This window comes from Crocodylus siamensis, chromosome 11 (genome assembly GCF_052110815.1).
Source record: "Crocodylus siamensis isolate JL-2025a chromosome 11, ASM5211081v1, whole genome shotgun sequence".
Classification (NCBI taxonomy): Eukaryota; Metazoa; Chordata; order Crocodylia; family Crocodylidae; genus Crocodylus; species Crocodylus siamensis.
This window is the reverse complement of record NC_143405.1, coordinates 37,449,307-37,476,866: the sequence shown is the minus strand read 5'-3', so window position 1 is coordinate 37,476,866 and position 27,560 is coordinate 37,449,307. Positions and strand designations below refer to the sequence as shown.

General features: G+C 39.6%; 1 protein-coding gene across 11 annotated transcripts in view; it reads left to right on the top strand.

The window, feature by feature from the left end:
• Nucleotides 1-27,560, top strand: part of IQSEC1 (IQ motif and Sec7 domain ArfGEF 1) — a 684,223-nt gene that overhangs the window by 594,245 nt on the left and 62,418 nt on the right. For all 11 annotated transcript variants that reach the window (XM_090022969.1, XM_090022967.1, XM_090022972.1 and 8 more), the window contains 2 exons: nt 13,729-14,011; nt 18,503-19,767. In XM_090022969.1, coding sequence (XP_089879095.1) covers nt 13,729-14,011; nt 18,503-19,767 — 1,548 coding nt within the window. The remainder of the gene's footprint in view (nt 1-13,728; nt 14,012-18,502; nt 19,768-27,560) is intronic.

Below are 27,560 nucleotides of genomic sequence, written 5' to 3'. Positions count from 1 at the left end.
GGAGTGGGGTGGGGGGAGGCAAAAAATTGGTCACAGTGGCAGCTGTTGTCGGGGCCAGGCAACACAGAGGGAGGGAGGGAGGGAGGGGAGCAGGAAGGGGGCCCTGACAGCAGCTGGCAGGGAGAGGGAGGTGGCATGGAGGAAGTGAGGGAAGCTGCGTAGGCCAGCATGGGGTGGGGAGAGATGAAGCGGGGGTCATGGTGGCAGCTGTTGTTGGGGCCAGGCAGCAGGGAAGGAAGGAAGGGAGAGGAGAGAGTGGTCATGGTGGTGACGCCCCCCCCATGCCGCTTGGTCCCAACAACAGCCGGCAGGGAGGGAGGGAAGGGAACGGGTAAGGGAGGGGAGGCGGGGGGGAGCCCTGGTGGAAGGCGGAGGCAGGTTGGGGGAGGGGCCTCACGCACTGGAGGCTGGAGGAGGAGGTGGTGGCGGAGAGAGTCTTTACATGGTTGGCCCTGAAGGATGAGTTGGGAGGGGTGAAGGTGGGGGCCATGTAAACACTCCCTGAAAATCCATCATTCTTGATGGGCAGTTAGCTAGTATGTGTTATAATTAATATGTTTTTACCCATGTGTTCATATACAGAAAAGAAGCAGGCCTTAGTCATATGACATTAGTGTTGCTACAGAAATAGAGGCTATAAATTCAAGAACTCCTTTCTCAGCTACTAATATAAACATATAGATTCTTTTTAATAATGCATTTTTTTTAAGTGAATGAAAGAATTACTTGGTAGTCAAACTTTATAGAGAGTGTTGAATAAAATAACTGACAGTTAAATTACACCTTGTCTGATTTTTGCCATGGGTAAAAAGTACTTGTTAAGGTGTGCAAGTTCTTTTGGTGATAGCATCACAACTATTTTGAAATATGTTTATGAAATAACTGCTAAAATACCAGGTATGCTATCAGCAACAGTATGGTTGATCAGTTTTGCAAATCAGTAAATAACCATTCTTGGGTATTCTTGTAGTTGTTTTGAGGTACTCTGAGTTGTCAGAGTGTTTTGTCCCTTTGAACCAGACAAAGATGCAGTATAGATTATTTAACTATTACCATTTAACTCAGAAGCAGAGCATAATTTCAATGAAATTTGTTTCAAATGGGTAGTCTGAATTCTAAAATCCCATGTGTTGTTTTGTTTTCTGTCTGTCTTATGTTCACGTCTTCACAAAAAAGTAATTATGGGTTTTATATTTTTTACTATATCCTGGATTGGAAACACAAGATATTTTGTGCCATTAAAAGGAGTGAAGAAATGTGTCCTGTTGCCTTGTATGGGGACATTTACTTATTCAGTGAGAGCTGAATAAGTAAATATCCCAATATTGAAAAAGTTGGGGGTGTTCAACTCTGGCTTGAGTCCAAATTTTGGTCATAAGAGCAAAATGTTTCTGTGCATTCAGCATATTAACATTTAGGTACAGTGTCTTGTTTCACTGCCCTGGAATATCCATATTGTGACCTGCCATAGACCCTATTGGCAAATTTTCCCCTAAAACATCATTCACCGTATGTTTTCCATTATTTTTCATTTCTGAGAAACACACAACTTTGTCCTCAAATTTTTCCTGTAGTAATATTTGTTTAATAAAATGAACTAATCAATTACAATTGCTTTCCTGTGGTCTTGAAGACTCTGTATTTGGTAGAAACAGGTTAATTTATGAAAGAGCCTAATAACTATAATAAAAAAAAAACCCAACTATGGCCACTATTTTTCCCCTGATCGAAACCTTTGTCGGTGCCCAGAAAGGATGTTGTCAGGATGTTAAACTTTGTGGCTTCACAAATGTAAAGGTAGACTAGCAAAGCAGTTGGTTCATATTATTGCTGCTTTTGAAGTTGAAAAATAAATGGATATAACCCATTTTTAATACAACTGCCTGTGTCATTTATGAGCAGACTATGAAACAGAAATGGGATTGAGAACTAGATTCTGGTCTAGTAAATGGTACTAATAACATATTTCAGCTCAGACATTCTCTCTCCATTTGACAATATTGTAATATGCAAAGAAGTAGGTATTAAAGTAGTTGCCAACATGAAATGCTAACACACAGAGGTTTACATTACGTTTCTTTTAAAATTGATCATATAAAATAATTTGAGATTTATCCAACCTGAGCATCACAGCACTAATTAAATAGACCTCCTCTTTCTCAGTAGAAAGCACCACATGTATGGAAATGGGGAGCATGCTTGCATCAAATGAATACTTACATTCAGATTAAGTTATGCAAACTGTGACACTTGGTTAACTTTCAACCTCTTGTGAGTGTGTGCTTACATGCTTAAGCATTTGGTATAATTGTGGCTTGTGATTTCTGATTCAAATAATGAGTGAGCACTGATTTTCTTCGGAGTTATTTCCTGTGTGGAATGTCTAAACTTTGACCTAAATGTTTTTTGCCACTTCAGTCCTACTTAGTCAGTTCAACTGATGGCTACTGTATTCATGTTCCTTTTCTGAACTGCCTGAAAGAATCTGAATCCATTTTGAGCTAACATCTGTAACTCATAGGAGTTACAGAGGGAGTTGATGTAATGTTTGGAAAGACCCAGAGCATGAAGAGAGGAATTTGATTCAATACTGATAGGTAGATATGCTTTCCTTCCTTGGTAATATTTATTTTTGAGAATTAGAACAAAAATCTTGCTGTGGATTGTTCTTGTGAAGCTGTATTCTCATCCAAAAGCTTTATTGTTCTGTTTGCATTGGCAAATTCCTCAAGTGTCTAGATACTCCAGATCTAGATACTTGGGTAAAGCTTATAGCTATTAGCATAGTTGTGAAGGAACAATGAAAGTAAGCTGGCAAAAAAGATTTTTCCTTCTGCATGGCTTTTAAAACGGTATGTTTGTGCACATTTTTCCTAGAGACAGGTGATTAACATCAATTTGGGGGGGAATAGGAAAGATGAGGGCCAAAGGAGGGGCTAATTTGAATTAATAATTTTATGGAAGTGATCTGGCCTCAGTGGAAATAGTTTGAAGTATGTAGGGACATAGCAGGGTGATAGTTTGTCATCCCTAAGTATTTATAGAATCACAGTGCACTTAATAGTCAGTGGACTGAAGGCAATTTATCTACTGGCCATAGCAAGAATCATTAATTCTGTTTCTAGCTCTGGCACTGACTTGCTTTATAACATTGATGAAGTCACATAACTTTACTTATCAGAGATTTATACTTTGAGATCTTTGTAAGAAACGCACATGTGAGAATAATGAATTATTGTTACTGCAGTACAGAATACAGGGAAACCTGTACCATTAGGTTAATGGTCTGAATTCAGCCCAAGTAGCAATTCAAATCATAATATGATGGCTGAACAGTGAAATATCTGAAAGGAGTATAGTCTCCATCCAGTTTTCAGTGGGTTACAATCCAAATGAAAAAACAAAACAAAACAAAATGGTTCAGATTGGAGAATTTAGTAGACAGAATAAGAACAGAATAGTCATGGGTGATGAACTACTTCTCTTGTTTCTGGAAATGGTCCTTCCAAACCAGAATTGAAGCTTAGAGAAGTTCCTTACATCCCCATTGCTCTTGCTATATTGCTCTGACTCTAGGGATTGTAACCAAGCAGTAAAATCATATACTATAAAAGGTGTTTCTTGAGCAACACCTGTATTCTAATTGCTGAAGCATAGTTCAGAAGGAGATTTTTTTTACTAACAGAAACTGTCTTGTGTATTCTTTTGCACTGAATCCTGGGAAAAATAAAATCAGTCTACCTCAGTTTGGCATGGGGGTTGAACATTGAGGATCCTGAATTAATTCTCAGCTCTGGAAAGATGTAGGATGAATATGCATCCAGCAACTGAAGGAAAAATAGAGGCATTGCTAACTGATTGTCTTTTCTATCAAGTCACCAGTCAGCAGACACAACAGGGAGATTGTAATTCCTCACAGAATATTTTCTCAAGCTAGAATTAGTGATCATTTCCTTACAAAAGTTTTTATCTAGTGTAAATTGGCTAATGGTCTGATCACATTTAACTCATGTAATTGGTTTATGATCACAGCAGAAAGGAGCATCATTTAAAAAAAGTGAGAATGCACACATAAATATTTCTTTTCTTTTTTTTTTTTTTGGTAATTCAGATTGTGCAGGCTGCTTGGAGTCTTGACTGCCATTTCTGGCAAATGATATTTAATCACAGCCATGCTTTAGAAATTGTCTGCTTCCTATGGAGCAGAAGGAGAGTACTGTCATGGACAAGTTGACTGATGGTTTTACTATCTTATGTCAACTGGGCAGGTAAGAAATTGGCTGTTTTTCACTCTCTAGTCATAATACTTTTTGTTCGTGCCTTTCACAGCATGGAAATGAAAGAATTTCCTGTACATTCTTAGAATTCTTGTTTTCTTTTTCTTCCCAGTTATAAACCACTGTGGCAAAATATCTAAGGCCAAAAATCTTACAAGTGAATGGGCCAGACATGCTCTGAAGAGGAAGCTCAAGCTGTTGTATGCCCATATTTTTTTCTATTCCAAACAGATCTTTTCAACATGAATATAAATAAATGCTGAAAACACTGATGCATATTGTACCATGGAAGTTTTAGTGCCTGTTTCCGTTTTCATCTCTTTGTACTACATAGTCATAAACCCATTTTAAATAAATCCCTCCAGTGGAAAAATACAGTGAATTCAAAGAGTGTAAATAAAACAACAACTAACAAATAATAAAATCCCCTCTCCCAAATTCATACTGCATTTTTATCAAAAAGACAACCTTTCTTTTATGTTTTCTATTCATATCTTGCATGTGGTCTAGATCTGCTTTTGCACTGTTCAGAAGCATGTTGGATCTTTCTACTACTTAATTCAGAAAAAAATTTACAACATGCTGGATTTTGACAGTTAGGCGGTTACTATAGCATATAGTATATACAAATGCATATAGGCATTCCATTTATTTGGGAATATTTTATAATTTTATGCATACACTTAAATGCTTTACCACCTGAATAGCTTCTGGTTTTCAGAGCATTTCAAATGCTGAAAGCTTTTCTTGCATCTGAGTTGTTTTTTAAACATATTTTGTCTTTTTATAAAGTTTTTGCAAGGGAGATTATTATTATTATTATTATTGATAAACCAGTGAGGCCTTCATTAAATATTATTTTCTATACAGATTTATGTTGCACACATTTCTCATACTTTGGCTGGTTATAAATAAATAATTAAACATACCTGCTTGTATTATTTTATAGTTTATTTTTTGTGTTATATAGTATAAAGCTAAATGTAGGTAAGATTTGGAAGGAAAGGAAAGTCTGTGGATATTAGCGAGGCCAGTATGAACAATATTAAATACGTAGAACCTTTATTAAGATTCTGATTTATTTTTAAACATCCATTAATTAAAATCATATAACTCCTTTGTGATTACATCCATTAATTAAAATCATATAACTCCTTTGTGATTATATTCCTTACCTGATATAATCCCCAGCCCTCAGAGGCCAGAGCCAGTTTGATTCCCCAGCCCCCGGTTCGATTCACTTGGGAGCTGAGGCGGCTCTACATGTCACCCAGGGCCCAGCAGCCACACTGGCCCCAGCTCCCAGACAGCACGTGGCACCTGAGCTGCACTGCACCTGCGCCATGGGGCAGCTGCCATGTGGGTGCCAGGCAGGGGGTGATCCCTGCTGCCCCGCGCTCAGAGGCCCCAGTTGCTGCTGCACGAGCCAGTGAGTGCAGGGATTTTTTGTTTTTTTGTTTGTTTTTTTAAGTGCCAGGAGGCTTGGGCCAGGCAGGGCAGCCACGTGGGCTTCTCCTGCAGCTCTTCCCAGCCCATCCGAATCACCAAATCTCTCCAAATCAGTGCCAAATTTTCCAAAGCTGGTTCAGCCGAGTCAATTCAGGATAGCGATCCGAATCTCTGAATCGAAGCACTGTCCTCCATATCGGCCAAATCCAAATGGAAAACCTCCCTGTTTGCACAGGCCTACTTTATATGGAGCTACAGTTTTGGGGGCTTATTTTATTTAATAAATAATCCCAGTGATTCTCCTGTCATTAAAATGGTAGGAGATGATTTTATAGACAGAATAATGTTCTGCCTAGTTTATAATCTCCATTTTACTCATTGTCAGTTTGGATGCATTGTACATTGTATATGACTTTAGTCCAAAGGATACAGTAGTTCAGCTTTGACATCTAGACGAATTAGTTAGAAAATCAGCTTTTGGCAGCTGCTGTCTACACGTTGGTGTCATTCTTTGATTCAAACAGAGCAGTCAGCTTTGATTCTGTAGCTGTTAGAACTCACTGTGCATCATGGGTAATACAGTGTTAGCTGCACTGCAGGCACAACCCTTATCTTACTGCCCTGGTGATGATAAACAGATCCTGCACATGCCCATATATAATTTCAACTGATGTATTTTAATTTAAAAAAAAAGAATCATTATATACATTGTTAGATGCTTAGAAGCTATTTCAAGAAACCCAGGTTTGCACATGTTTGGGAGGGAGGAAACCTCTGAACCCATGTGTATTTGATCTTTCCACACTAGCTTTTATTCTTCAGAGAAAGGCAGGTTGTTATGAAGTATTGATTTTAATCTGAAATATCTTTGAGGAAGGTTTTGAAAAACAATTGTAAAATATACCATCTAATGTGTTTCCAGATCCCTTCAGGCCTTTCCCTCCTCATCTTCCACTCCCTTTTTCTCCCACTTCTTTTGCATTGGTGCTAGTAACATTTACTAGAGTTAGTGAGGTCTCTGTGGGCTACTTTGTAACAGAACCTTGCCAGTGTCAACTATTGATGAAATACTGAAGCACCAAAGACTTTTTCCTTTCTGCACTTTAAAATGGTTCAGAGGTGCAAATAGATCCTTACAAAGGATTTCTCAGCTTTAGTGAAAAGACTTGTTCATAATAAATAATGTTAACATCATGAATTATTCCAAAGACTTACTTTCCATTCTCTAAATTTATCCACCCCATTCACTCTTCTGAGCAGTGCTGGCAGCAACCTTTCACTCCTCCTGACTTGGCTTAAATCTACAATCCATCCTTTTGAAGCAGGAATGAAATAGAGTTAAAAACGTATAGTCTTTCTCTAGTTACTTTACTCTCCTACTGTTTTATGATTACAATGCTGAACGTATTGCAGTTTTATTCCTTCCAACTGAATATTTGTGAGAGAAACCAATCCATTAAATTCAGCCTCTGCAAAAGAGAATGGTTCTTAGAAGTGTATCTCATAAATTGGGGGTATGGGCAAGTATCAGTAATAACACTTATCCAGTTCAGTTGGACAGAGCTAGGAGATGGTGTAAGTCCCAAACTGGTTACATTCCATAGCCCAACTAGAGACACCCCATCAGAGTTCAGATGGGATGAGGTATGACTTGGGGCCTGATGTGCTTGGTTTTTATTATGCAGTTATCTGCAAAACTTGCTATGGTTTAAAAGCACTAATATAATTAATCTCACACATTCTACAAGGCCCTCTACCTTCTTTTTAGAAAATGGGAATCTGAGATATAGCATTAGGCCTAAATTTCCAAAAGGGACCACTCCTTTGGGGACCTCAGTTCATGGATAATCTCCTTGAACTGAGATTCTGATTTTCAGAGATGTTGAACTCCTGTAGTTTTGATTCACTTTAATTGGACTTCTTGGGGGCTCTGTGGTTCTGAAAATAAAGGTCCGGAGTATCTTGTGTTGGACAACCAATTAAAGTTCAAAATTAAGCCTAAATCATTTGAAGGCTTCTTAGTGACAGAGCCAGAAATAGAAGCAAGGGCGTCTGACTTCCATTCATCAACCTTTATCACATGTCCAGTCTTTTTCCCTTCCAATTCTGGCTTGCATCATTTTGCCATATCTCACAGCAATGGAGAATAAAGCATCATTGGAAAGCTCAAACCGTAGAACGTGGCAAACTATTACAAGGCAATATATGGAGGAGAAGAGAAAACAGAGGAACAAATTTGTGGACCTAGTTTGTGTGTGTACTCAACTCCTAGCTGGAGGCTTCAGAAGGAAGCTCTGGAGACAATAAGTTAGCACTGCAGTGAAAGAACCATCTGAGAAGTGGCTGTTTTACTACCCCAGACAGAAGGTGATTTCCATCATTGTAACTGTTACACAAGGATGGAGCAGGATCTTCAGAGATGATGATTCATCTGTGTGATTCATCAGTAGTGGGTGGGGGAAAAGCTGGTGAGGGTTTCCTCCCTGTTAATACTGCAAGACAAACACCTTACATCAGTTTGCAAGGGAATGAACACTCTTAGCATAAATCTTGTCAGGTATAATAGTAGAGGTGCACCAATATATCGGTTGCCTATTTGCTCAGCACAAAAAAAAAATGGGAAACTTGTATTATCAGCTACCAACTTTTTGGGGGCATTGTGGCTGATAATGTTCTCCAATAATTAATTGTGCCTTCTGGCCAAGGCCTCCCGCAAGCTGGGGTGACCCTGGATACAACACCATCCCCTCACTGGTGGCTGGGCTGGAGTGGAACAGCTGCTGTAGTGTCCTGGGTGCTGGCATGGTGCAGACTGTGGGATGGGGCCAGAGCAGGTGCTGTAAAAGGTGCCAAATGCTGCAGACTTGACTGTGGCAGGAAGGGTAGAGTGGGGCGTGGCCTGGCCCAGCCCAGCCCAGCATGATTCAACCCACAATGCCTGGGGGTCTCTGCCCTAGGGGCTGGGGTACAGCCTGGCAGGGTCTGGGCAGACACTCTCTCTGCTGTGTTGCAGGACCCTTTCCCCTTGGGCAGCCTCAAGCTCAGGCAGCTGCCCTCAGGTTGGGTTTGAAGGGCAAGGGCTGCATCTGGAATGGGGCACTTTTACATGTGCTCCGAGATTGGGGGGGCAGCACTTCAATTACAACAGCTCTGACAGCTGCTGTAATTAAAGTGCCACCTTGTCTCCTGTATCAGTATTCCCACACTTAGAAATGGTGGTGGGGTTGCTTGGACTAAAGCTTGTTCAGTGAGCTTTATTGCTAAATATCAGTCTCAGTCAATATGGCTGGTTAATAATTGGCTATCAGTATCATCCAAGAAAACCTTTGTTGGTGCACCCCTATTTGACAGGGGTGGGGGGAGAGGGGTTGCCATTTTTATCGGTCCATTGCTGTTGCAAAAAACCCCAGCTATTCACCAAAGTGCCCCAGGGGAAAACCAGAAGCAATAGTCATAAACTCCTGGAAAAGAGGTTTCAGATTGGATACAAGGAAAAACTTCTTCATGGTTCATGTGACCAGACTCTAGAATAGACTCCTGCGGGGATGATGCAGGCACCTATGCTAGAGTTGTTCAAACAGAGACTGGATGCACACCTTACTGGGGTTATTTTACCCCACAGCCTGTCCTGAGCAGAGCAGAGGGGCTGGATCTGATGGTCTCACAAGGTCCTTTCCAGCATTAAACTGTGAATCTATGTAAAGACCTATTCTCCTAACTTGCAGAGTAGTACTAAATTCACAGTATGATAGAGCAACATATGCAGCCCAATAACAGTTTGGAGGAAATTACTTTTACTTTTCTTAATAGTCTATGCAAATCATTTATTAAAACATTAATATTTGTGTTAAAATGACACAAATGTGTCAGTTAAAATGTAAAGTACTAATAAGGAGGACACTTTTTTGTCAACTGGGTTTTACTTTTATTAATCTAATCACAAAAAATCTCACCCTTTAAATTAATGGACTAGCAAGGAGGTGTGGGGAAGAAGGCTTTCAAATATGCAATGCAAAATGTACTTGCTGGCTTTATGGGTTTGTCCTGCCTTGTGCAGGAGGCTGCATGTTGTAAAAGATAATTATTTTCCTGCTTCAAAGGTCAGACGTGATAGTAGGGAGCAGGTTTACAAGTAAAATGAAATCAGTTATTCAGGGGTTGTAGGCATTACTGGAAAAAAAATAAAGTAAAATAAAAGGAGGGAAACAGCATGCCTTTCATAAAATCAATATATTCAGCAGAACCCCTCACCAAATGTTTATGACCAGTGGTGCAACTTTTGTTAATGGCATTGAAGTCATTAAGAATCCATGAACTGCAGGTATCATTATTAAAATGTCAGTGTGTTAATCTTTACAGTAAAAGGACTATTAAATAATTTACAATTTAAGAGGGAGGAAGGCAGAAAATATGTCACCAGACCCAAGACATGAAATATTAAAACCTTGTTCTATTCTGGCATCACTTGTCACAACTGTGCTTATGGACAAATTTTTAATTGGGAACCTGCAAGGTACAAAATAATACAGCCTAACAACTCATCAGTCCCATGGGACGCCCATGCCTGCTATGGGACAGGGAGATCCGGGTGATGGGGATCCCCTACCCTCCATAAATGCTGACCTCGTGAAGGAACACCTTGAGAAGCTGGATACCTTCAAGTCAGCCGGCCCTGACAATCTGCACCCCAGGGTACTCAAGGAGATGGCGAGCGTCATAGCCCAGCCCCTGGCACAGATCTTTGAAAACTCCTGGCGCTCTGGTGTAGTGCCCGAAGACTGGAAGAAGGCCAATGTAGTGCCTATCTTCAGGAAAGGGAGGAGAGTGGATCCGGCTAACTACAGGCTAACTACAGGCCCATTAGCCTGACTTCTATCCTGGGAAAGATCCTAGAAAAGTTTATTAAAGAGGCCATCCTTGATGGACTGGCCCAGGCTAACATTCTAAGGGACAGCCAGCACGGGTTTGTTGCGGGTAGGTCTTGTTTGACCAATCTCATTTCCTTCTATGACCAGGTGACCTATCACCTGGACAAGGGAGAAGAGATTGATGTCATATATCTTGACTTCAAAAAAGCCTTTGATCTGGTATCCCACGATCACCTCTTGGCCAAACTGGCCAGTTGTGGCCTTGGCTCCACCACGATCCGCTGGCTGGGAAACTGGCTCCGTGGTCAGACCCAGAGGGTTGTAATTGATGGCAGTCACTCATCGTGGTGCCCTGTGACCAGTGGGGTCCCTCAAGGCTCTGTCCTGGGACCCATACTGTTCAACATCTTCATTAATGATGTGGACATTGGAGTCAGGAGTGGACTGGCCAAGTTTGCCGATGACACCAAACTTTGGGGCAAAGCATCCATGCCAGAAGATAGGCGGGTGATCCAGGCTGACCTGGACAAGCTCAGCAAATGGGCAGACGAGAACCTGATGGTGTTTAAAACTGAAAAATTCAAGGTTCTCCACCTTGGGAGGAAAAACCTGCAGCATCCTTATAGGCTCAGCAGTGCTACGTTGGTTAGCACTACAGAAGAAAGAGACTTGGGGGTCATCATTGACCACAAGATGAACATGAGCCACCAATGCAATGCTGCGGCTAGTAAAGCGACCAAAACGCTGGCTTGCATCCATAGATGCTTCTCAAGCAAATCCCGGGACGTCATTCTCCCCTTGTACTTGGCCTTGGTGAGGCCGCAGCTGGAGTACTGCATCCAGTTTTGGGCTCCACAATTCAAAAAGGATGTGGAGAAGCTTGAGAGAGTCCAGAGGAGAGCCACGCGCATGATCAGAGGTCAGGAAAACAGATCTTACGATGACAGGCTGAGAGCCATGGGACTCTTTAGTCTGGAAAAGCGTAGGCTCAGGGGTGATCTGATGGCCACCTATAAGTTTATCAAGGGTGACCACCAGGATCTGGGGGAACGTTTGTTCACCAGAGCGCCCCAAGGGATGATGAGGTCGAACAGTCACAAACTCCTGCAAGACCGTTTCATGCTGGACATAAGGAAGAATTTCTTTACTGTCTGAGCCCCCAAGGTCTGGAACAGTCTGCCAGCGGAGGTGGTTCAAGCACCTACATTGAACACCTTCAAGAGTAAATTGGATGCTCATCTTGCTGGGATCCTATGACCCCAGCTGACTTCCTGCCCTTTGGGCAGGGGGCTGGACTCGATGATCTCCCGAGGTCCCTTCCAGCCCTAATGTCTATGAAATCTATTAAATCATTTACAAAGCCAGAAACACTTTTTTAAAATATGAAACAATTGAATTAAATGGAATTTTTAGGCTAGATTTTTTTTTAATGTACATATTTTCAGTGTTATTTGCAAAAGTTTGGCAGATTAATTAATCACTAAGTTGAAACCCAGCTGTATCTTTAAGGGAAATGATTTAGTTTCCTGTCAGCTTCCGTTCTGGAAAATGTGATTTGTGTATAAACTGAAATCTTTCCAGTTTGGGTAAAACGTGTTTGAAAACACCTTTTTTGGGAGAGTTATATTTTGATGGGCAAGAAAAGAGAGTAGTTTTCAGTTTTAAATATTTACAGAAATATTTTGAGAAATCCAAAAGCTTTTTTTTCACTTAGACGAGTACACACTGTTCAGACAAGAGAGTTTTGACAGTGTTAACCTTGATCTGTTCTGGCACTGCAATCCGCTGGAGAATGTTCTTTCAGAAATCACTGTACTTTGAACTGCTGATGGGACTGCTGCGGTGTATGTCTAAACAGGGACCATGGCATTTTGTTTCTAAGAGACGACAATAGGGTTTTTTATGTTTCTGTATATGTGAGCTGTATGAAAGCTATATACAAAATGTAAGCCAGAGTTGAGGACACACAAAATTGTATTCCTTGAGGTTCCTGATGTCCTTTTTAAAAAAAACAAAAGGTAGGCAATGTGTGTGTATAAGGCTTTGTATCTGTGCCTGGGTGTTGTGGGAACGGGAGTTTGCTGATTCTTTTGAATGACAGCGTAAATAAGAATTTATTTCTTATCAGTGTTCTGTGTAAGCAGGATACATGGAATGTTTGAATTTAACTTTATGGAAAAGAAGCATAGCAGCTTGCATTGTTAGAGTTTTCTTACATAAATGAAAAAATGCAAATTATTATTAAAAGAATAAATGATACACCAGGGTCAACTTCTTAAACAAATTCCATTTATAAACAATTATCATCATGTTCCACTACTTCATTTTTATTTTTCTTCTTTAGCATTGGTAACATTTATATGAAAATTGAAAATTTGTTTATTAGAGGTCCCAAGTTTCTCATATGTATTACTTGGGAAGTTATGTTCCTTTCATTAGCTAGAAACCCCACCTCTTGGGATATTTTAAAACCAGATTGGACAAAGCATTACAGAAATATCCTGTGGAAACAATCCTGCACTGGCAAAGTAATAGATTAGATTACCACAGTAGGTTTTTTCCTCTATCTTTAATTCACTGAATTTAATTTCACAGAATCTTTAATCTCACTGAATCCATTGTTGCACCCAGAACCACTTAAATCCCACATTTCTGTGGAAAAGAAGTAATTTGCTAATGTTGAATTACAACCTAAGTTATAACATCAAGACTTGTAATTTGTTCTATAATACAAAAAGCTACAAATACGCGTACATCTGTTTTTTGTATTAGTTTCAGTAGTCAATGCATGTGAATATCTTGATTTCTATTTCCTTTTATAGAAAGAGTCAAGTGAGTTATTCATGATATTATTAAAAGTTTTACATAAACTTAAATAATGGTGGAAATTTCATTTCTTCTGCTGACTCATACTCTAAAGACCTCTGCCACAAAATAGAAATCTGCTTAAGTAATTCCTAAATGTATGGTATTTAGCAAGACATCTATATGACCCTACAACATAAATAACTTCATTTGGATTTTATAAAATAATGAATTACATTGGGATAATCTGAAATTAGAGTCCTTAGTAAACTGCTGAGATCTTTGGTGTGTAATGCCTAATGGAGACTTTTTTCCCTTTCTTTGTCTAGTGTTGAGGGTGAAGCTCCAAGTAGTGAAACTGGCACATCTTTGGATAGCCCATCTACCTACCATCAAGGACCTATAACACACAGTTCAGCTATAAGCCCAGACCATTACGACCACTCTACTTACGGGCTGTATTCTGTCTCCCCTGGGCAACAAAGATCCCGGAGACCTAAGCTTCAGCATTCAACATCCATACTGCGAAAACAAGCAGAGGAAGAAGCTATTAAAAGATCAAGATCGCTTTCTGAAAGCTATGAACTATCTTCAGACCTACAGGATAAGCAGGTATTTCATCTATTGTGCTGTTTATGAATATGACATAAGCATTTATTTATATGGAAGCAAAAAATGCATTAGATGAGCTCAGGTGTGCTGCTGAAGTGACAGATTTTTATTTTCTGAGTCCAAGTTAGTTCATAACTGGCATAGTTAAACGTTATTGAAGTTCCAGTTTCCTCCACTCCGCTTTTCCTTGGCTCACTGAACTACAGTTGAAAGTCATGGTAATAAATAAGGAATTTTCTTCAAAGAAAGAACTTAATTCTCTAGGAGAAGTGATTTCATGCATTTGGCATATATTGTTTACAGAATAAAACAATGTAAGCTGTTTTTCAAGGAAATTAATCATTTTAAACTGTTGTTTTTGAAAGAAAAACAATTGCCACTGTGCTTTCACACTAAATTTTTAAAGGCCAAACTAGAAGTCTTGACTTAGTGTTTATTTAGTTGTGCAAAAATCTCATTAGGTTCACTAAGAAGTGACTATAACTCATAAAGACGTGAGGATGCATCCCTGCAAAGGCTTTCTCAGAATTATGAAACTTCAGATGCATGTTTTTAAACTCTACCTTGAGAAGAGTCTTATTTCGAAATTAACTTCTACATTATTTTTGTGTGTATCAGTGCTTTCACCATTTAGAGCAGGGCTGTCCAATGCACTGCCCCAGAAGGTTTAACTGCTGGCCATTGGGCCCCTGGTTAGGGCACTGCTCCTCCCTTGTACTGCTGCTGCTGCCAGCTGACCAGCTGGTTGTCCCGCTCACCATCCATCCTCCAGCTTCTGTTTCCTGTTCCCGCCACAGAGAGACAGGGTGGTGCACCTCACGGGATGGACGCAGTTTGTGGCCAGGGGGTTGAGGGGACATGGGGGGACCCATGCAGCATGTGACTGGGGGGCGTGTGGCCCACTCGTAAGTTGGACTGCCCTAGTTTAGAGTAACAGTATTTTTAACTGGCAAGTGAACAATAAGCTTTCATTCCAGAGACCCTACTTGGATACACTGTCTTATTTACTGTGGACTATGACACATGTCATTTTGTTTTTGCTTTAATTTTTGCTGTGATAATTATGGTCAACTGGGAAAGCAAAATGCATGGACAGTATCCGAAAGGTAATGGATTCTAGATGGTACTAGTATTAAGCCTTCTGCCTATTGTTACTTATAACAAGTCTTGCAAAACAGATGCAGTTCAAAAATGTACTTCTACATGGTATATAAGTTAGTGCAATAGAGATCGGTATTTCATTAATACTAGGAACTAAAACACTTTTAAAATTTAATGATGGTAAAGAAAAAATGATGGTAATGATGATAACAAGCTCATTTATAACATTGTAGTAGGCATGTAAGGGAATAGTTTCAAAACATTGGCATATTCTATAACTACAAAATTGTTTGGACAGTGAAACAGTAATTCATTGAGCTGTTTATCCAAGAGTGTAAGGTCCTGCAGGGAGGGATTGAGCTGTTCCAAGTGTTTCCCTACATACTGATAGTAGGCCACAAAAATGAAAAGTCTCTTTCATTTTGAATGTATTTAAATATCCTGTAAAGGATTTTAGTTGCTATACAGTGCTATTACACTGAGGTGTGGAAGACCAGATTCTGAGCTTTGTTGAGGCGATGCAGCCCAAGGATGGCAAAGGTAATTTTAAGGTATCATTTTTATTTCTCAACATACGTACTTTCCTGAGGGTATGTCATTCTGCTTAGACACCAGGGCACCTCCTGGTCCTTGGAGCAAACCTTAATAAAGCCAGTTTTATCAAGTCTCTTTGCCAACCCTGAATAACAAACCCTTCCCTCTGCGGCATCTACCCTAGAACCTGAACCAAGGCGCTGTCACAAAGCTCTTGGTTAGCTTGATGATACACTGCAGATTCCCTACAGAATTCCATCCACCGCTTTTCTGTTATCTTAAGAGAGAATCAGGGCTGCAGGTGTGAGTTTGAAATGCATGTTTGGATTGATGGACGTACGTACCAAAAGGTGGTTAAAAAAAAAAAAAGGATGATCACTGCTCTCGAAAACAGTAGTAGAAATCACAAAAAATCAATTAAAAGGTATTAGAGAAATATATATAAGGCTTTCAGAGATGGCAAGATAATATTAGAAAGGTATTAAAATATAGCCACAGGACCCAGTGAATGATTTTAAGTGACTTTCCGTCAAAGTGCTGCCACTCACCCACCCCCCCAAAAAATATATGTTGATAATCTTCTGGATATTGCTTAAGATCAAGAACGTTTAGATCAACCGCCTTCAAAAATTTTATGGAAAAAAAACCCAATTATCTCTGGGGGGAAAATATTTTATGGAAAAATCAGCTTTTATTTTCCTGTTCCTTACCAATTCTTCTGTTCCTTTTGAACTAATTTAACCTTTTTGAAGTATAAGTGAAAATCACACACTGTTTGGGATTGATGCAACTCAGTGGTTCTCAACCTTTTGATAGTCAAGATACCTCTCAGCAAATGCCACCTCTTAGTTTCATTTGTTTTTTTGACTAGGGAAAAATAGTAGAACAATTTTTTGCTACAGAGAACTCAGAAAAGCATCTATAGGTCAGAATGTTTTTGACATTGTGGAGTCCATTTTAAATTTCGCAGCGCTAATATTGTGTTGCACCCTTAAAAATTGTGTGGCACCTCATGACATCCTGGGGCACTGCAGCACTCTGAGAATTACTGATTATAATCAGAAGACATGAATTCCATCCATGTTAATTAGTCAGTTGGTCTAATAGTAAGTACATTTGGATGGGAAGTAACAATACTTAGTAAAGTACTAATTATTAATAATCTTTAGAACATCTTAGAAATATTGTATAACATTCTGGTGAAGGAGACAACATCAAGTATTATCACCAAATTGCAGTAGAGAATCTAAAGCCATGGACAGACATGCAGCTGAAGTGCTCTGAATCCCAGATCACTTCAAAGTCATTGAAGCACTTCAGAATGGTGGCAGAAGCATGCAGTGGCACACTTCTCCAGCCAAGGGACTAGAGAGCATGATTCCCTGCATGCTTCAGTCTGTTATCAGAGAGTTCCCGAAGACGACCAAGTGAACAGGAGAGCATTCATTGATTGTCCATCTGCCTCCCCTTCTCGCATGGGGTGGGCAGCAGGGCACTGTGGAATGCTGAAGGATTGCTTGAGCACAAAATAGCCCAGTGTGGGGAGGGTGTAAAAAGGACAGCCCCAGGGCTGGGGCCAGTGGCTGAGCACAGCCCCAGCATTGCATAGGGAAAGTCTACAGAAGTTCAATGTACCAGTTTGACCAAAATCAAATAAGTTTCATACTGCATAGATCCAGGTTTATCTTAAACTGGGTTTTGCAGTTTTTTGACTGGTTTGTGTACATGGAACTTCTGTACAGTTACAGGTTTAGACTGATTACCAATCACTGAGACTGGGTCTGTAAATATAAGGTTGACACCAGGATGGGCTAAGTTTAAATCGGGTAGCCATTTTGAACCTGATTTAACTTTCCCAAATGTCTGTAATTAGCTCATGCAAGATTGTTCCCTATAGTATATGGTTTCCAGTGCTTTGCCTACTGTAGTTTAAATAGGCATACTAATACTGTATGTTTCACTTCTCTGGAATGATCATTTCATAGTCTAAAACATTAATAATAATTGACATTTTGTTTTAAAAATTAGTCATTTTTCTTTGAAAGTTTTATGAGGAATAAGTCTGAAAAAGGCTAGGAATAGGACTCCAAAAGCATGGTATGTCATTTGTCACTAAGTTAAATTGATTACATCTGTTACATTTGTAATTGGAAACACTGGCAAGCAGTTGTCTCGTGTGACTCTGCAACAGTAAAAATAAAGGGTGTAATAAGTTTAAAATTATGTTTATGAATGCTGAACGGTCTTTATGATTGAAGTAAATCAATCTTGTAGGTAGATAATGTAAGATAAGATAAGAGCTATCTCTCTCAAACTACATGGGTTTGGATGTTCAGATCTTTGCAAGGCCAGACAGTATACCTGGTAAAACTTTGCAGCCTTGATTTTCCTTAAGTGGAAAGATTCTTGTAGTAGCGCACAATCAGAATGATTGCATTAAGTTTATAAAGAATTGCATCTTTGCAACAACCATCTCTAAAAGAGAGACGGGGAAAATTTTTTTTTTTTTTTTTTAAGAGACAAATGCAAATTTATCAAAATTCAGATGGAAAATTTAAAACTTTTTGTCAGCTAATTATTTCTATATGACAGATATATATACATGTTAGAGGTTTTTTAAAGGAAATTTCAAATCCTTAGCTATGCAGTTCTGTATAGATAGTGAAGCCTTTTGAGCTGTTTTTTTTATTTATTAAATATTTTATTGTTTTCATAAGTTTAGATGTAATATACTGAAAATAAATAATTTTATCGATATTTTTAAGACGTTTATCACTGTGGTGTCTAGGCATAAGTGGCACCTAATAATTTTAGAGTTTGTGCTTGATGAAGTATTTATATTTCTTTCCCTTGTAGGTGGAAATGCTAGAACGGAAATATGGGGGCCGTCTCATAACTAGACATGCTGCTCGTACTATACAAACAGCTTTTCGCCAGTATCAAATGAATAAAAACTTTGAGCGACTTAGAAGTTCTATGTCTGAAAATCGTATGTCAAGGCGCATTGTACTGTCCAATATGAGAATGCAGTTTTCCTTTGAAGGACCTGAGAAAGTCCATAGCTCCTACTTTGAAGGGAAGCAAGTTTCTGTTACAAATGATGGGTCAAAATTAGGAGCCCTTGTCCAAGCTGAATGTGGTGACCTTGGGGAATCAGCTACAATGAAATCTCCAGCAGCTTCCACTGACTTTGCTGATGCTATAACAGAACTGGAGGATGCTTTTTCAAGACAGGTCAAATCTCTTGCAGAATCGATTGATGATGCACTAAACTGCCGAAGCCTACATTCTGATGAAGTCCAGACACCTGATCAAGTCAGAAGTCGTGAAATAGAGAGAGAGAGTTGTACTCAAGCTAAGCCAGCAATCCATAATGTGGATCATAGGAAACTTGATGAGATGACTGCATCATATAGTGATGTCACATTATATATTGATGAGGAAGAGCTCTCTCCACCCCTACCTCTTTCCCAGTCAGTGGACAGACCGTCTAGCACAGAATCTGACTTGAGGCTTCGGTCTGTGAATTCTTCTCAGGAGTACTGGTCCATGACCCACAAGGATGATAAGATAGACACTGATACAAGCTGCAGAAGCACCCCTTCATTGGAATGCCAGGAGCAAAGGATACGAATGGATCATCTTCCATTGCTAACAATAGAACCACCTAGTGACAGCTCAGTGGACTTAAGTGATCGGTCAGAGAGAGGCTCATTAAAGAGGCAAAATGCATATGACCGAGGAGTCTCTAGTCAACAAGGAAGCCCAAAACATATCCCACATGTTATTGCTACCAAGATTATAACTAGAGAAGAACAGGAGGCTAGACACAGGCCAAGGCCTATTGATAGTCATTTAGCTATCAATGGCACAGCAAACAGGCAGAGCAAATCGGAGTCTGATTATTCTGATGGAGACAATGACAGCATCAATAGCACTTCCAATTCCAATGATACAATAAATTGCAGCTCAGAGTCTTCTTCTAGAGACAGCCTAAGGGAACAGACCTTGAGCAAACAGACCTACCACAAGGAAACACGAAACAGTTGGGATTCACCTGCCTTCAGTAATGATGTTATCAGGAAACGCCATTATAGGATTGGACTGAATCTTTTTAATAAGTAAGTACAATGCTGTTCTGTTTTCCTTCCATAATTATTATTTCTCTACCGGTCCCTTGAATGAAGAAATATATAACTCAAATCATGAAAAAAGATTTGGTAATGTAATGCTGGTTTTGCCATCAAAAATAACCACCTTACTCTCATTAGAGGAGTGTATATAAAAAGCAAAAAACGCAGTGTGTGTTTTATAGGAATCAGAGTAGCTAGACATGGAAATGAACTGATCATACAGTTGTTCTTTGTATAAATGCGTAATTGTTCTGTGTGGCAAGTTACAGGTCATCATGAATAAAACTGGCATCTTTGTAGTTAGCAGTCAGTTTCAGAAGAAAAAAAATTGCACTGTTGCTAAAGATTGCAGACAACATGGCAAAATGAACCAGTTGCCTCTGGAAATATGTCTGTTCCACCCTGTCCAGGTTTTGGCAGTTGTAGGTATAAGAGAATCAGCTTTTCTGCCCATTTATTCAAAAGTGGATGTTTTAAAGTTGGTTGCTAAGGCACTGTTAATGTCTGTGGGAGTTTTGCCTTTGTTAGGATTTCATTCAGTCAACTTTTCAAAACGGGCATGAATTTCATTGAGAAATATTTGGCAAAAACAGTATTCAGAGTTTGTTTATTGTAAGTGCAATAACCGTATTCATATTATGCCCATTTGTTTTCCTACCTAACAATTTCTAAGAAATGTCATGAAAATAATCATTGGCCTCTCAAAACTATTGATGCTTTATTAAAATAACAATACATTCTTATTTAAGAATATTGTATGGCTATTAAAGCTATACATATGGTGCATGGTAGCAAATACTACTGTTTAAAAATTCTATGTATTCCAGTTGCTAGAGTTATGTAGTCAGATCCAATTACAGATAACATTATCTGGTGGTTAGAGCAGAAATGGAGTAGTAACATTCCTGAATTCTTTTGCTGTGATTGACTTGTTGAATGTTAAGTCATTTTACTTGTATGCCTCAATTTCCCCATCTGTAAAATGCATATACAATATGAATTTACAAACATTCAGGGTTTACATCATTTTTATAACGTTCCTCAAAATATTTAGATGGAAGGGGCTTTCTAAGGACCAAGATTTTGCTTTTAAAACTATAGGCAGTCTATAATGCTTTTTCTAAGAGTGTTTGAATCTGTCTGCAGGGTTTTGCAGGATCTCTTTGTTTGGATTTTGAAGCTTCTAGTGAGCTACCTAGACATTTCATAGTGTGCTTTGTAACAATTTCATACGAGTCAAATCTGTTTACTCCTTCTTTTTGCTGAGAGTGCTGTAATTTTTTCATTTGAAGTAATTAGTCAGCAGTTCAACTGCTGTTAACTCTAATGTAGCAAATCATTTTATTCTTTAGATGCTTTCATAGGAGGCTATGTAATGCAGTGCTAAATATGGGATCAGCCAAGTCTGACTGAAAAAACCCCATGGGATAACGTATGCAAGAGAAGTTAATTAGTGTCTTGTCAGTGGGTTAAAGGTTCCTGTAATCTTGTGAAGCAAAGGTTTTTTGCATGCTTTTCCTTCTTAGCAAGTGAACTGAGGGAGAAAGATATTTACATTTTCTACACTTAGAATGTAGTAAATCATTCACATTTCTTGAAGAAGGAAAGAGTTCTTAAACTGTATGGATGACTTTTAAGGGGCCTACTCTTGTTCAGTAATTGCATAGTCATTGGTCCCAAGCTTTCCTTGGTTATTGACCTGTGGACCTAAGAGATAGTATTTTTGGTGGGTTAGAGAGACCAGACTTAAGAAAAGGGGGAAAATACTCTTGTGCAGATAAGCAATACTATCGGGGCTGAAAGATGCTTCTTAATTCACATGCTTCCATGCCACTATGAGGCTGACAGTGAAAAACAAACCTCAGACACTGAGTGCCAAAAATACTGTTCCTCAAAGAACATTGCAGCATTTGCTATATTGCTGGTTTGGATGGCTTGGAGAAGATAAAGGATGCTACTGAATTTGCCACTGAGTTGGTAAGATGATTTCTGTAGCATTTCAGTAGCAAGCTCTCAGACAAACAGCATTATGCAGCAATCCAGGTTATGTCCTTGAGTTTATTGGGATTTTTTGTTCTGCACATTTATTTGATGTTCATATTTCAGCTCCTGGATTGTTACGTATATGTCAGCTCTTACAGACTTGTACCATCACCCAGTTTGCATAGGTGGGACCTTCGCTAGACAGTGTCCAATTCATGTGCACCTTGCTTATCTGTAAACCCAGAAGAAACCCTGTTTCTTCTGCTTTCAAATACAGCACAATCTAATACAGCATAAATCTTTTAACAATTAAACTAAGATAGTAAGGAAAAAGACTAGTGAAATTCATTATTCAAAGTTATAGTAAGATAGAAAGAGATTAGCTGAGGGACAGAAATTGCTTTGGAATACCACTGGGGTCCTCTTAGTGGTTTTCAAGTGACGTCCCTTCACTGTAAAGAACCCTCCCCCGCTTTTAGTTATATTACCAGGATGTACTATATAGAGTGTCAGCTTAAATTAACTTCCAATTTATCTTCAAATAACGTCTTGAGTCTGTTGTCAGCATGTAAAGTACAGCATCATATACATGTCCAACGGTAACTTAAAAAAATGGCTGCATCCTCTCTGTATTTGTTTTACTGGATACATTTTACACCTGAGTATATCTGGAGAGGTTTAGAGAATTCCAAGGACTATACATTACATTAAAACCAACTAATTAAGGAAGCTAAGATTACCCCAGATCTGTATGTTGCAGAAGGACCTGCAAGCATATTGTTTATAGCTACTGTCATTTGATCTCATCTTGCAACTGTTCTCAGAATTAGAAAACTAAAATATACGAATAAACATCGCAGTCTTCTCGTATTTTGAGTTGGGGGAAGGTATTTTTTTCTTCCAGAAATGTAGTAAGGGGAAAATCTCTTCCTTTAATAGGAGGGGGTATACCTTTTGTTTCCTAATTCAGTCTGTGATTTTAGTTTTGAAAAAGCAGGACTTTAAAAAAAAAAAAGAAAGAAAGAAAAAAAAAGAGGAAAAATGCTGTCTATTACAACAATGGAAATTCCAGCACATCATTTATAAATATGGTTCTGCTTGCTTCCGCATCTAGGCAATTGTTTTCCAAAGCCAAGTGCAGTTTTTTTATCCTAAAGATCATTTTTCTAGGGAGCCAGCTTTTTCACTAGATTGACACTTTTAAACTAGAGTAACATAGAAGAACTGTAGAATGGCTCCAGGTTGCTCAGGTCAGACAACGTCCAAAAAAAGAAGTGTTGGGCAGTAAAAAGTCACAGATGCAATGGACTGCCTTTTTAAATTTGCGTTCTAAGCTGGCATCAGAATAGGAGCATTTGTTTTTCTGTTGTAAAAACTTGTACATTTTAAAAGAAGTGTTGTAGCATCTGTTACTTTTGAAACTGTTAACCATAAATTACATTATTTTTGCAAAATGGATTCTAAGTTCTGAACATACAAGTTTCGAATTGTAGCAGCAAATACATCCTGTCAGTGTGTTGATAAAAAGATGTTACCGCTTGCTCCCTGTGTAGAGGAAAGACCACAGCTGTTGCCTTATGTGTGTGACTGTTAGAGAATCCCAGGGAGCCGTGTTATGTCTTTATTTAATATGCAAGTTCTGCCCTGATACGGTGGGTAATGCATGTTGCTAGAGGCCCACAGATAAAAGAAGGGGTCGTTTTAAAATGTGCTATGACCGAGTCTGTGGTCATGTCAAATAGGTTGTTTGGGTAGGTTAGTTGGAGTTAGTCTTAGGAACTGCTTCACATTGTCTAGTGCGGGGTAGGCAACTCCCAGCATGCATGCCAGAGAGTGGCACGCAAAGGCTTTTTGCTTGGAACGTGCACCTCAGGGCGGACAGCAGGAAAACAGCCAGAGCCGAGCTGCCACAACAAGGATCAGGCCTCCTGTAGCTTCTCCGCTGTCTGCCCTGGTACAGCAATATCTTACAAAATGAGGTTTGCAGGTGCTTTAGTGTTCTGTCTAAAAACGTTGCTGAACCCTGGTCTACCGGCTCCTTTGAGACACTGGGGAATCTGAGGCTGTTGCTGATGTCTTCTCATCTCTGCCTGGGTTTTGAATATATTACTTGTTTAGGACTCCAGCTTCTTTCTGTCTCAACCAGTTTTATTGTTTACTGCTACTGTAAATCATGAACATTATCAATAGAGGACTGAGGAATTGGGTTCTGAGTTTCACATTACCTCCAGCTTTCTCATTTCTGTTCTGCATCCTTGCCTTGTCTGTGTTTCTCACCTTTTTTGGTTATCTATTTTAAAGGCCAGTGTTGCATAGGTGTCTTGGATAGATGTCAGTTTATGAGTGCTATATCTCACTAGGACAGAGGTTAGAACCTGTAAATGTTTGACAATTGTCCTGGGGATACAAGCATGGGGGAGCAAGGAACCCCGCCCACCAGGGAACACGGGACAAGGGGAGCCCAATCCCAAAAGAGAAACTCAGAAAAGAGAAAAACTTAACCCTTCTAGGATGCTGACAATCTGAGAGAACAAAAAAAAACCCCATGCAGTTCATTAGCCACACTTATTTGCAGCTGGAGCCAGGTGATGTCAGCGGGAGACACCGCCTGGTGGATTCAAAAGGCAGTTCTGAGAGGGAGCGAGCAGAAACGCTGGGAGCAGGAGAAGCTGCAGGGATCCCCCACGCTGGGTGCATCCAGCACGGGCAGAAGCAAGATCTGATGCGGAGGCTGGCATCAGCGCCGACAGAGTTTGAAGGAATGTCCCGCACCAGCCATGGACGGCACGGGAGCACAGGACCAGGGGCGGCTCAGTGAAGAGCCAAGGAAGACCCCAGCTGGGGCAAGGACATAGATCCGAGTCAAGGAGATGCACTGGGTTAAGGCTAGGGCTTGGTGGAGGAAAGAGGGCTGGCCAGCCTGATATCCCTCTTCTTTTAGTTTTCAGTTTTTCTTTATTTGACTTCATCTATAGTTGGTTAGGGTAGTTCCTTTCCTGTTTTTTTTTTGGTTCGTTGGTGTTCTTTTCTTCCTCTTTTACTTCAATGCAGACTCTTGCTGATTACATTGTTGTAGATAGGTCTTAAGGCAACAGTAATGGAATTCTGGTGAAGGAAAAGAGCAGCAGTATCATACAGCTCCAGATGGAACCATGAGGCTATTGAGACACATCTCTGCGGGCAGTACATCTAGAGGCCTCTGGGTCAAGATGAAACAAAGGTTGGACCAACAAAAGCGCAGGGAGCATGAAGATCCAGAGTTGACATCACCGGAAGGGCAAGCCACACTAAGATCTTGAAGCTTATCTTGAGGGTTGGCATATGGATGGGGTGTAGGGGAGGTGGAGCCTCACGTACACCCACCAGGGGGTGCAACAACTCCGGAGGTCCCCTCAACAGGAGTCCCCATCATTGAAGATCTATCCAAAGTCGTGGTAGGTGAGCTTTGGGGTTCTCCCCAAAGTGACTGAGGGTCTCTTCCAGAATTGTACAAAGTCCCATCACGTCCAAAACTAGGCACACGTGCTAAAGCTGCACAGGAGGGGATAATCGAACTGAGACGGGCACAACAATAAAATGACACACTTAAATTTTCCAGATCTCTCTCTCTCTTTCTCTCTCTCTCTTTTTTATGTTTGCTCTCATTTTTTAGGAAGTGAAGACAAATCTGGAAAGCTACTATTGCTATGTCTGAAATCATCTGTGTTCTTTCCCATTTTAAAAACACTTGCCAATATATGTTAGTATTCCTGCTTGTTGCAAATTCTCCAGTGCATTTCTCAGTGTTGCCAGGAAATGTGAAAACAATTTTCATATTTATACAGTGTTGAGTCTCTCTCTGATCCAAGGGTTACAAAAGCCCTATCTGCTCCATTCATAATTTCATTAAATTTAAAGCCTTCATCAATTCAACACATCAAGGGATATATTCTTGAACATCCCTATGACTATGATTAAAGGTATTTTTCATTACACACGTGCTCCAAAAATTATTTAATACATCTTCATAGACCCTGAATGGGTCCAGAAGCAAAATAAAAAAATTAATACTTTTCTTTAACTGTTCCACTTATGAAGGTGGAACTGTTCTATGTCAAATGAAGGGATTGTTCCTTTAGGAGAATTTTGTAAAATGATATTCGTCTTTCATAGGACATTTACTAAGTTTGCTACAGGCTTTTGAAATAAAATTCTTGAAATTTATAGATCAGTAGGGGGTTTTAGGGTGGTTTGTCACAAATTTTCCCCAAGTGTCACTCCAGTCCACTTTCCCTGCCCAATCTGCTGCTCTTCTTTCTCCTTTCAACCCTGTGTTCCCTGCCTAATCTCCTGCTCTGTTTTCTGCTTCCTTCCTTGTGCTCCCGGACCAATTTGCTGCTTTTCTTTCTGCTTCCTGTTGAATCTGGCACCAAGTGGAGGATGTCAGGGCTGGCTCTGACCCTGCTGGTGCTGGCCTAGTATTGCAGTACCTCCAGGCCTGGTGCCAGTTCCCTGCAGAGGGAACACCTGCCTGCTTGCTTGTTTTTTTAAAGGGCCACACACAAAAAAGATTCCCATCAGCATATTTGCCTAATGTGGACCATATATTTTATAGTCATGCTCCGTTTTGGCTGCATTTAGCTTCATAGTTGATTTCTATTACTGAGCACATGCTGCTTTTGGCATCAGTTTAATGATAGACCACATATTTAGTGAGATTTCTTTGTCTGCGATTATAAGACGAAGGGCTTTTTTCCCCATGCCAATTGGGGGGAAGAGGGAAACTCATCTTAGACTCAAGTAAATATGGTAGTATCTTCTGGGGAGAAGTTTAGATTATATCTAATTTCTAGAAAAAGAAGGATAAGAGCTGGTCTTACTCTTTTTGCTTCACTTTGGGTGCGTCTACATGTTCATTAATGCACCGTGGTTACTGCGCATTAAGTTTAGTACTTGGATAACCAAGTACTAAATCAATGCGCAGTAACTTGTTCCACTACACAGTAGCACCAGCACATGGGTCTTTTCAGACATTAACTGTGTGATAGCCTTATACTGCTGCTCAGTAGTGTATTAGTACTGGTTTTGCCTGGCATGCTATTGCTCAGCGTTATTATGTGCTACTGTGCAGTTAGCATCTCATGTAGATGCGCCCTTTATGAAGTAAGGGGAGCTCACTGAGTGGAGGTCTCTTTGAAGAAGCCTCAAGTACTTTGATAAGAAAAAATATTTTTGAGGGGGTAGAGGGAGCTTCTTTTGCTAGTGCCTGTTGCTGTCTCAGTTGCATACTGAGTGCCACAATTATGATGTATGATTTTGTTTTGTCAAACCTAGACTGCCTGATTTCCTTTCAAAATGGGCCTATGTAATGGTATTTTATTAACTCTGGGGACCGTAATATTGAGAATTAGAACTCTTTTAATACCTTATGTAGGGACTTGTGTTGCAAATCTTTGAAATAAAAATTTAACCTCAAGGGAAGAAATATTTTCTTCTGTAGTTCTAATAATTCAGATTATTAAGTTGTTCTTTTCTGTTAAATCTTGTCTCTTCTATAGAATTTTCATCCAATTTTTTTAAGTTTGATTTTTTTACACTCCTGCAAACCTTCTCACAATTCTTTGGTAAGCAATGAATTGGAAATCTTTAAAAATTGTTGTCAAGATTTATAAATTGATATCTGCACCTGTCTGCCTCACCCACATCCTGTGCCTTCCAGTGCTGTGAAGCTGTTAGAACTTTAATAATCTTTTCAGGTTATACTGATGGCTAATTTTTCAAATTTCAGTCTGATGCTGAAAATAATTCCCCTGTCGTTT